The following is a 12,665-nucleotide window of genomic DNA, read 5'->3' on the forward strand; positions in this document are numbered from 1 at the left end:
TCTGAGCTGAGATTGGAAAGTGGGAGTTGCATCGCTGAACTTTACGTGTACATGATGTCTTAATGAGATGTTCATAAATCATGGAGATAAAAGATGGGACGTGATGCATGATATGATATGATATAATATGATCTGATTTGGAGATTGCCTAGATATGTGGCACTGGTATATATAACAATATTTGAACCGGTAAATTAGATATAGATTCTTAGTATAGAAACGCAAATACAAAAGATGAACACATCATTTCAGACTACTGAACCATGAAAGTTTCTGTCGTTGGTCTGTACCTAGTTTGAGCTGCTGGAAATCTTGGTGGATGACGGAATGTGAGGGCATGATCTATAGTTCTATGGTAAGAGACCATGTCGAAGATGTAGAGAGATTATACTTGTAGAGAACACGGAAACATTAACTAATTATTTACGCATGAAAAGAAGCTTGAAGGGAGTTTGAATTGATTGGTTTTGTTGAATATAGAATGGAATGGAATATTGATATATGTATGTTGATCACGAATACATCCAGATTCAGAGTATCGATCAGATATTACCCATTTTGTATATTTCGATCACAATCATAGACTTGTTTAGTCATTAATAAGTAGGGATCATAAAATGGAAAGAATTATACAGGTCATGGTACTTATTATTCCTATCTTTTCATATATTCAAAAAGCATCCGAGGTAGCGTGGTACAGATAATATAATTAAAACGAAAAATAGAGTACAAAAGATCAAGAGAAAAGAGTGAAGACAGTTAAACATGAACGATTATAAGAAAAGAGAACAGAAACCAGGAAAGAAAGAACTACAAGGTGAAATCAAACTCTCAAAACAAAAATTAAACCACGCCCATAACCATCACATTCCAATTCCACTCAACCCAACAATCCCTCCACCCAAAATATTTATCCCCCGGACCTAGTCCTATATCTCCTCACCTTCCTGACCGGACTCGGACTCCTCTTCGAAACCGAATCCGACGTCGAAATAAATTGTTCCGAACTTTCATTTTCGCCCTCGCCCTTCCCACCCCCCTCTTCATGTCCATTAAAATGTACCGGTCCCTGTTCGTAATCCTCATCATCACTCGAGTCATACTGTTTTACCCGTGACGACGTCTTGGCTTCATACCCACTCATGAGATTTTTCCAATCCTGAGGTTTAGCATCTCTCGTTTCCCCCGCATCTCCATCTTGAACAACACCGTGCATGGATTTACGTCTTCGATCCTGACGACTAGATCTTCGCACAGGTGGGGCTTCGATCTCGGGACTGGGAGTCTGTATCGCGATGCGTTGACGCGTGGTACGGTTAGAAGGGGGATATAAATCTTCTTCTGGGAGTGCAGCGGATGCTTTGCGTTTGGTGGGAGAGTATGGGAGGGGAGGTGGTTGGCTGATGGATTTGGGAGTGTATGCGGAGTATGGTTTATCGTAGGAGTCGAGCGGGGCTGCGAAAGATCGGTGGCGTCTGGTGGGTGTGGGCTGCGAGATTTCGATTCCGACTCCCGGGTCGCTCTCGGTTTCAGATGGGGGCTCGTAATCGCCGGGTTGGAAAAGATTCTCATCTTCGTCGTCGTAGTGTACGTGATCGGCTTCGATGCTTTGCTGTAGGTCGTCGTCGGACGGTAGGTATGAGGGGTGATACGCGTAGCCTGTTTCGAGGCGGTCGGAGCCGGAGTGCTGGAATCTGAATCCTCCACCACCTCCTAATCCGGCACCAAATCCACCAGCTCCTACCCCGCCTGCTCCTGCTTCACCTGTTACTTGTCCCTGGCCCAGTCCAGGAAGTGGCGTAGTATTTCGCAAGCGCGTACGAGAATTCATTGCATTGGCCTTTTGGAAATGATCTACCAATTTTTTGAGTTCCTTCGGATCTCTACCCTTAGACACACCATGTACATCCGCGATACCATGATAGTCGCGGTGACGATAATGATCCACAACGAGAAGATTATCTTCAGGATCTGAACCGGGTACAGCAATTTGCTTGCTACAGCCAGGGAATGGACAAGTAAATGGGAGACTTTTGCTTTGATTGGTATCGAAATGTGTAGCCATATGTTGAAAGATTTGCCTACGCGTCTGGTTGATTGTGTGATATTTGCAACCTTTGCGAGACCAAGGGCATGCTCCAAGACTACTCCTATCTTCAGCGTACGCTCGTCTTTCGTCCATAGGACGTCTCGACTCTCGTTCGGCTAGGGCTCTTTCGCTTTCTACGAGCTCGTTCTCCCGCTGGGTAATCCAGGAAAGTGTGGCTGCGTTCTTGGCCGCAATGCGATTGAGTGTTGCAGTTCGGGCCTGAAGCTCTGAATGGGGAGAGGTGAATCAGTTATTGTTAGAGGACCCGTAAGGGGGCGAGGTGCAATCCAAATACGCTTAACTAGGGTTTCAAGATCTGAAAGGAAGAAAGGGATATCAGCTTGATAACCCCAGGAAAAGAATGGAATGGAGGAAAGAAGATTTGGGAAAGAATTATGTGAATCAAGCAATAAGTAAATAGAGCAAACATACCTTCTACTCGCTGTCTCAAATTCTCTGGTTCTTTTGTTCTAATAGAACAGTATACTCTATGGTCATCCAATTGAGCATCAGTGGCACCAAGCAACCTTGTGCCACATCTCAAGCAAAAGGCCTTGGGTAAACCTTGTGGAGATGTGCAATGTTCATCGTGCGTGGTGGTTTCATCGTTGCTCCATGCACTCTTATCAATACCACATTTGGTACAGAACTTCTTGTCTTGAACACGTCGATTCTTAGCAGTACAATTTATGACATGCTGACCTCGTTCTTCTTCATCCTCAGCGGTACGATTTTGACCACAATCGCCGCAGAATGAAGGTTTTAGATCAAGTGGTCCACGATCTGGTTGATCAAGGCATACGTATCTGTGATGAACTAGTTCAGCATGATTGCAGATAGCAGTGCGAAGCCCGCATTTGTCACAGAATTCGACGATTCCTGGTATATGGTCTGCCATGTGGCGAAGAACTTGTTCGGCTGTAAAACCACTTAGTTTGCCATCGCATACAGGACATTCAATGCCATTCCAGAAATTGCGAATCATTTCCGTGTCTGTTTCCACTTGATGAGTTTCAAGATGCTCTTTCTTTTGCTCCATGGTCATGATCGACCATGACTCTCGCTCACAAAGCGGACATTGCCCCTCTTTTTGGAGTTGGACTAGATGCTGTCCATAATGGCGTTGTATTTCAGTATGCTCATAGCCCGCCATGGTCACAGAGCAGATGAGACAGTTGTGGGATCGCTCCAACAAGCCATTCCTTAGCTTCTGATTTTCTTCTACCAGGTTTAAGATATCAGTAGGTGTTAGTCGTTGTGTGTAAACTACAGGAGTTGAAAGAGAAACTCCTAATGTTAATTCTTTACTAGGCCCATATGTTGGTGCTGAAGGATCAAGACCCGGCTCAATGACCGATTGATCTTGAATATAGGAACGACGTTGTAATGCATCCTTACGATGTTGATCTGTCATCCAAGTCTCCCATTTTGGAGTGATGGACTTTTCGGCAACGGGTGCAATGAGTCGTGTCTTGTTGATACGAGGCTTCTGTGATGCTTCGGCAACAGGCGCCACAGGAATTGGGTTAAGTTCCACTGGAGGAGGAGGCGGGATTTGACGAGTATGTCTGTAACCCCAAGGAAGTGTATCAGGTTGCACTGTGAAGTATTAGCTAGCTATATGTGCTGAAGCATGGCGAAACTTACTAAAAGGTCTAGTTTCTCTTCGCTCAATGTATATGTCGGTCTCTGTGAGCCAATCAAAGATATATTTTCTCCAGTAACTCTCTGTGGTTCTTCGATCAACTGCGAATGAACGATTTGTCTTTGTTTGGAGTAAAACAAAATTAGAATCAAGAGCAGGATCCCAATCATCATACATTTCTCTCATGTTTGCCCTGAAGTTCTCAAGGGAGGTGTTGTGTTGTTCGTCTGTTGTATCCCACTGCCAGATACGTTCACCTTGGACATTATCATGAAGCGTGAAAACTTGATACTCCGGACGGAACCAAATATTCGAGAAAGTTTGTACACGACCGAGGAAAGCTGTTCTAATCATATTGCCTTTCTCAGCGTCTGGCAACTCGTCATCAATTTCCATAATGACAGGCGGCAGGCCCTCTTCACGTTCTATAGCACTGAACCACATTGCGACAAGACTGCCATTGGGGAATTTTGAATTCTGGCTATGACGATGAACCTTTCTCAATCGTTCTACAATAAAACTGTAAATATGTTGGTACTCATTGCGATCAAATGCAATATCCCTTTGGTAATCATCGCCAATGAGATGAAGGTATATTGTATTCTCAGGCTTTTTTCTCATGTCGGAATGAGGTGGAATTGTTATAGTGAGTTGACATGATAAATCAACTGCAACTTCAGCATCAGAATCAGCATCAGGTTCTGCAACGGGTTTTGGAAGATTTTTCTGTTGCTTGACTCGTTCAACAACCCACTCCCAAGTTTGAGGGGTTACTTCCATACCGCCAAAATTAAGAGCATGTTCGCCAACCCCTTCTTGTGTGGTGGAAAGTCGTGGATTGCGTGAAGGACGATCCTGGCCGTAAATGGCAAGGAAAGCTCTGACAAATGAGGGCTGTAAGTGATTTAGACAGTATGGTATTGCGGGGTTGAGGACCAAGGGTACTTTCCAGTAACCTTCCGCATTTTCTTGTTGACTGTGCAACCTTACTATTTGACTATCTTGAGGTGGTTCGACGACTTGGTGTTGTGAGGGTGCGTAACCACTAATATTGCGCACGAAGACGCTTGTTTCTTTACTAGCACCGATAAGAAATTTATCCCTGAGGGAGAGGAAATCGTTCCTATATTGTGTTCTGGTAAAATGTAATGGTGGTAAGATGCGATCTTTAGTATGAACGTCAACCAAGAAAGACCAATCTGATCTCGGATCTATATTCAAGAGCTTCGTGACGGTATCTTTGAAAGCAGTGTATGTTGGTCTGGTAAGTTTCTTCCCAAAATACGAATAGATGGAATGCTGAGAGGTTTTTTTATCATCATCGGGGAATTCTTTTGCCAAACGACGTCGATCCTCATAGAACATAGGAACATCTTCACCAGGGAAGCGCTCTTCAATTATGATACTGAGTTGGTCGTGATCAACTTTGCCGATGACCTCTTCAATACTTGGCCACTTCTTTTCAAAATCTTCATGTGAAGCTATTGAAAACGATATTTGTAGTGGTTTATCAATCTTACGTGGATCGACTTGGCGATAGATATCAACATTGAAGTGTAAATCTACATCATTGGGGATCCCAAGAAGCCGATGAGCTGAATTGAGGAATTCTTTTTGGACCAGATGTGTACGGCGAGACTTGTGCTTGGGACTTGGGCCTAGCAGATTAAGATAAAACCCTTTTAGTAGAGGAGCGCGCTCACGGCGATCTGCACCGCCACGCATATTGACGATTGAGCCCCATTCACCATCACTGCTATGTGCAAGGTCTAATTCCTCAAAAGACCCAGCGCCACCTCGCATGCTTACTCGAGGACCTATTGATATTAGCACATGCATCACAAGGAAGTTTTGGTAACGAACGTCGAATGATTTGGTATCCAAAAGATCTCTCGGTATACGAATCCAAGAATTCTAGAGGCTTCTCAGAATAGACAATTCTCTGTGTCCGAGGGGGAGAAGGTGCAGGGTCTTCTTCATCGTCTTCATTATCTTGCCAATCCGGAGTGAGGACCATAATATTGTTCAATGTCATTGGTGCCACAGGAAGACCAAAGTGAACCATTGTCAGTTTTGTTGCAAGATTGTCGAGCTGTCCGTCAAAACGTCCACCAGGGCCAATGTTCTCATAGTATTCTCTACTTTGTTCATCTCGAACAGCTTGTACTTCGATACTCCACGCCTGAGGATCGATCAAAATCTTTTGCATCTCTTCATAGTTGTCATCAAGAACACCGGCTATACCCTCGGTTTTGATAAGCTCGGCATGATATGCACGGGTTTGCCGCCACAAACGATCTGTAGGGCGAATATCTGGCATCCATTGTAGACATCGATTCTTGTCGCTAATCTCGTCGTAGTTTTTCTTGTCTAATTCTTCATCGAAATATTTATCAATAGCTTTAGCTTGTTCGCGTCGTAATTGAGCAACTTCCTGCTCAGAAAGAGGTCTAGCATTCCGAGGAGCAACAGGTACCTCGACTGGTTCCACGGAGGTAGGCAAGAAATACTCTCTTAAAGTCGAGATTATACCTTGTAGGGTTTGTAGAGGACCGAGTGCTGCCATAATAGAAGATGTTGATTGTAAAATAGGTAGGGAATATTGATGGAGATACTATCTGAACAGATAGAAAAACAAAAACGAGGGGACGAATTTACTCCGAATTTGAGGAGAAGACAGAGCTCTAGCAACTGAAGCTTCCAATCATTCCTTTGTTGCTTTGAATGGCGGAAAAGAAATATCGAGGTCAGAATCTTTAGTCTAGACGGAACACTTGTCCTAGACTTCCAGTTTCGATGTCGTGAAATTGCATTGTTAATGTTCTTTGTTAATAATCAAAGAGCAATGCATATGATGATCCCGAGTGAATGAAGACCATTCATGGATATTTGAATAAGGAAATACGTCGTTTGCGGCCGTGAAACTCAAAGAGCTACTTATTCTTTGAATACATTCCTTGAAGTTGAAACCTCAAAGGTTCATTGGACTGTAATTTGCGACGACAAGATTTACGGTGAATGAGGTGCTAAGATGCTAAGATACTGATGGATTGGGCTCCAAAGTATCATAATAGCATATTGAAACATCCAATCCACAAGGAATGGATTGATGTTATTATGATCATAAAATGCTGCATCCAGTTCAATTCGATAAAAGATGAAGAAAGGCAAGGGAGGAAAGCGGTGAATGATCAAGTCACATGATCTTGGTCGATTCATGTTTGGGTTATCTCATCCTCAGACCACTAGTAAATGTACAGACTCATAGAACAACATAATAGGAAAGCATAATTTCATATTCAAATTTATCAACTTCAAAATTCAATCAAAATTTGAAATTTCATTTAATTTTATTCAAATTAAAATATATAATTTTAAGTATAAAAATTAAATAGAATTTAAAAATCGAATTTCAAAAAGAAATATTGAATTTTAAAATTCAATAATATATTTTCTTATTAAAATTTTAAATAAGAAATTATATAATGAATTATATAAACTTTAATATTTATTCTAATAATATAAGATTTTTATTGTATAGAATTTTTATATTTAAAAACTATAATATTCAATTTCAAAGAAAGATATTAATTATTTAAATTTTAATTGAATTATTAAAATCGCATTTTTTGGTATGAAATTATGTTTTCTTTTTCAGTGTCCTGTGAGTTTGTGCACCCACTGGTGGACCCTTCGGTGATTACATAATTCAGGCCCTGATAAGCGTCCCCCTGATTGGTCCGCAGAAATCTCATCATTAGTAAGCAGCCCACAACACCTAAAATATCAATATGGTACAGAATTCAATAATGTGGTTTATCATTGAGTGGCCTATATTATCGAGTGGCTCACTTTCATTTCAATTTACACTTTCAAACTCATATTATTTAACAATAATTGAATCAATTTATTGAAATTATTAAGAATCTAATAATCTAGAATTTATTACATTATTTTGATAGGTTCTTATATTATATCCTATCTTTTTATATTTATTATAATATCGATTAGAAAATACTTCCCCATTAGAATTCCTTTCTTTTTGATGTTCATTATATTGAATCTAAATATTAATCTCTTATTAAAATAATATATCAAGAATCTTTTATTTAATAAGCATTCCTCCTCAATATAATTGAGTTTTTTATATATATCGATGTTTACTTAATACCTTATTTATTGTTCAAAATGTATAATTCTTTGCATTTAAAAGTGTATTCTTATAAGCTAATCTCTTTATACCCTTAACTAGAGCTAGTATAGTTTCGAATATAAATGTAGGAAAACTTAATTGATAATAAGTTATTCGAGATTTAATTAATATTGATTAAGAAAGAGCTTCTATTAGATTATAAGGGGTTTGAGAGATTCATTAATTTAAATCGAAAGAGGGAGGGTAAGTGTATAAATTTGAATATTTAATTTCGAAAATACAACTTCAAAATTAAATGAAATTAAATTTATTCTTCGAAATTTTGATTTTATATTTTGAAAGGTGATTGATTTTTTATATATAGTTTTAAAAGCTATAAAGAATTTAATTTTCAAAATATAATTAATATATGTTTTAATAAATCTATCAATTTAATTATTATATAAACGTTTTAGATTACTAAAACAATTAATATTAAATGATTGAATTAAATAATTTGAATATAATAATAAATATAGATATATAATATTATTCTCTTTATAATATATTTGAAAAGCTATTGATTTATAATTTTTATATCCATTCAATATCAATATTCGATATTTACTCTTTCTTTAATTTTTAATATACTTATTAAAGTATTTCAACCATTTTAAGCCCGTCTCATTATTTATTTATTTATTAAATATAAATTTAATAATTTATTTCATAAAAAGATTTATTTTAATATACTAATTAAAGAAATAAACTTATCCTTAAACTATTAAAAATAAGAGAATAATTTCACCCTTTTTATTTCTATATATTATTATTATAGCCCATTCTTAATTACCTGGCTGTACTATCTTACTTCTACCATTTCGTTTAATACTAATTATTATTATTATTATATATATAAGCCCCATCATAAAGTCTATTTCATTAAAATTATAGAAATCTCTATGTTACAACGAATTAGTAACAGACTATAGAATCACTAATGTATAGGCTATAATAATATTATAGGCCTCGGTGATTCAACTACAATATACTAAAGAACACTAGGCACTTAAGGAAGCCTTAGGCATATATATAGTATTAATCACAAAATATTCTAAACTATAGGATATAATTTTTGGGATAATAAGTTCTAGGAAAGATAGAATATAGTAAGCAAGAAAAGTTTTGTTAGGATTAGTAATCTCCTAGAGGATTAGTTTCAGGATAAAATGATAAGTTAGGATATTGATGATCATAAGATTAATATCCTATAATAAATAGCTTAAAAACGATAGTGCTTTAGGAACAACCAGCTATCCCAATTATCCAAGTGAGATAAAGGTTTATATAAAAAATGGATTTCATTATAATGTAAAACTTTGTATTTAAAATCAATTATTAATTTTATTACTATAATTATAAGAATTACAATCAACTATTAAATTATTATTGAATTCCTATTTGAAATCTAATCTAAACCATCTTAAAAAATCTCTAGTTATTTCTATATAACCCTAAAGGCAGCTTTTATAACATTTTAAACATCATTTCTACTTCAGATATCAATTTAATACCAACCAACAATATAACATTTAGAAATATCAACCCAAATTAGTCTATATTAGCAACCAATACCAACAATATCGAAATGATTAATACCTTTAAGGAAATCACTATTAATAAAATACTCAAAATCGCCTTACTAGATAAATACTAAGATAATCGATAGAAACTCAATACTTTCCTATTACAACTTGAGATCTATTTTAGATTTAATAAAAACAAGTTTACTACCACAAAATCTAAAAGTGTATGGACTACGTTATACCTTTAAGGAGAAGTAGTTAAATGGATTTAGCCATATTTATATAACTATTTCGAACATACCAACCAAGATTGTATACAACCCACACAAATAATATTTGATAGTTTTGAAGAATTTAAAACAAAAATCCACAAAATCTTTAGAAATTCTAATGAGTTAGAGGTAGCGGAAAAAAAGATTTTCAACCTTAAGCAGACAGTATTAATATTGAAATATACTATAAAATTTTAAAGATATACAAGAATAATTAATTAGAATAATATCACCATTATAAATCATTATTATAAAAAGTTTAAATCAGAAGTTAAACTAAAGTTAAAAAGATTTATCAAAAATGTAAACTTGAATAACCTAATCCAGAACTCCATCAAAACAAACAATTGTTTTTACAAATACCATCAAAATCAAAAATCATACAAACCCTAAAGTAATCAAAAGCAAGAACATTACTACAAAAACAAGAATAGATTATGATATAACCCATAAAGATACAAAGACCCCATAAAACTAGATACTATACACCATACAAACAAAAAGGATAATCCAGAAAAGAAATGTAGATAAAATAATAATTTATACTTTGAATATAGAAAAGCAGGGCATTGAGTAGTAGATTACCGAAATAAGAAAACAAAAGGTAGAAAGAGTAACTTTAAGAATAAGTTCAATAAGGATCAATTTAATACCATATTCATTTTACAATTATACATAGTCAATACCACAAGATTAACTATACCACCACCAACTTACAAAAAAGAGTTAGAAAAAGACAAAAAGGTAGAGAGCCTTTTATAAATAAACAAGAATCTACAATTAAAAAAATTATATTTTATTTGAAAAATCGACCAATAAAACCATCATATCTGAAAATTTGAGAATATAAACAAAGAAACTATCAATAAGGATTTCAATATAACAGGTGTTGAAAAAAATAAATTTTATAAAATTCGATACATCGATTAGCACTGAATTTTATAATTTGAAATTACTACCAATATATCCTTTATAAAAAGAATTAATAAAGAACATCTCCAATAACCAAATTAAAAAAAATTATAAGAAATATTCTATTAACATACTTCCAAGCAAAACAAAAATTAAAACTTGTTTCTATATAAACAAATTAAAAACAAATATTATATCCAAATTTAGATTATCATATGTTACGACCGAGGTCGTCACATGACTAGATTGATTAAAATATCACCTGACCAAGGTGTCCCACTGAGTCCCACTGAGTAAGGCCCAGTGGGACACAGTGGGAAGCAGTGGGACAACAGAGAACGAAGGTCTATATAAGGGAATGGGATTTCATTACAATATAGAGCTTCGTGCTCAAGAACAATCATTAGTTTCATTACTATAGTTACGAGAATTGCAACCAGTTACAACCTTATTGAATTCCTACTTGAAGTCTAGTCTAAACCACCTCGAGAGATCTCTAGACACTTCCACGTGACCCTAGAGGCAGCTCCCGTAACATCATACCACCACCAATTATAAATACAATAATAAGAATAATATAAAGAAATTATCAATACACCTTATAGAAAGATTTACTCAATAATAGAACTAAATCAGAAACAAATATAATCTATCTAGAAAAAGAGAAACCATAACATATAATATTTATTGATGAAATCATTTAGAATTAGAAAGATAAGTAAATTACACCACAACTAAATACTACAAGATAGGTAGAACAAATATACTATAGAGTTAAAATAAATAGGCAAATATAATTAGTTATAATAGATTCAGGGGCTATAAGGAATTTTATTGTATTAAAAGCTACAAAGTACTTGGGAATTTTACTCCAAAAGAAACAAAAATCCTATTAATTACAATTAGTTGATGAACAACTAACAGAATTTGACGGGAATGTTTTTCAGGAGATACAATTTATATAAATAAATATAACCTAACACTTAAAGATTATATAATTTAATGTTATACCATTAAACCAATAACAGATTATCTTGAGGATATCATAATTAAAGGTATACAATCCAAAAATAAATTGATCATAAGAAACAATAATATTTGATTAGTACAAGAACAATCACAATAACATATTCAAGGTGTTTGCGAGATGTAATACACACCAAGGAGAATTGAATACAAATAACACTAACAATATAGGATATCTAGCTCAGAATCCTTTATTAAGAGTGAAGGCTAGTACACCTTCTTTATAAATATAGAAGCCAACGATATAACACAAAATTATAATCAAGGTAAAGGAATCTATGATATCAGAACAATATAAAAAATACGAATATATTTTTAAAGAATTTAGAATTTATAAAGCGTTATTGGAATATAAGCTATAGGATTACGAAATAACATTAGAAGAAGGTAAGATGTCTATACACATTTTAATTTATTCAATGTTAGTTGATAAACTAAAAACGCTTAAAGAATATATTGATGATAATTTGATTAAAAAATAGATTAGAGAATTCATGTTCTAAGTGGTAAGTTTAATTATATGGGTACCCAAGAAGGATGGTACTAAGAAACTAGTTGTGGATTATAGAAAGCTTAATGCACTTATTAAAAAGGATTGATATCCATTTCCATTAATTATGGAATTAAGAGATCAATTAGGTGGAGTAACGATATTCATTAAAATAAACCTGTGCAATAGCTATCATTTAATTAGAATAAAAGAAGGCGAAGAATGGAAAACTGTTTTCAAGATTAGATATGGGCTATACGAATATTAGGTTATGCCATTTGGGCTAACCAATACATTAACAACATTTATAAGACTTAGAAATAATATACTATTATAATATTTAAATACTTATTGTATATACTACTTAAACAATATCCTAGTATATTCAAATAATGAGGTTTAACACATTAAAAATATCAGTAACATCCTCAAATATTTAATTAAAATCGATTTACTATATAAACCAAGCAAATATAAATTCTACATTACGGAAATAAAGTTTTTAAAATTCAT

At 34.8% G+C, this 12,665-nt stretch overlaps 1 protein-coding gene across 1 annotated transcript; it reads right to left on the minus strand.

Annotated features, from left to right (window-relative positions):
- Positions 1–910: 910 nt before the first annotated feature.
- EAF01_010178 (uncharacterized protein) lies at positions 911–6,300 on the minus strand (the record flags this gene model as incomplete). Its single annotated transcript, XM_038918435.1, has 4 exons — positions 911–2,316; positions 2,522–3,688; positions 3,737–5,551; positions 5,598–6,300. 4 exons carry the CDS (start codon positions 6,298–6,300, stop codon positions 911–913), a joined length of 5,091 nt encoding a protein of 1,696 aa, XP_038766405.1.
- Positions 6,301–12,665: the final 6,365 nt, after the last annotated feature.

Source organism: Botrytis porri (assembly GCF_014898465.1).
Source record: "Botrytis porri strain MUCL 3234 chromosome Unknown BPOR_015, whole genome shotgun sequence".
NCBI classification, from domain to species: Eukaryota; Fungi; Ascomycota; class Leotiomycetes; order Helotiales; family Sclerotiniaceae; genus Botrytis; species Botrytis porri.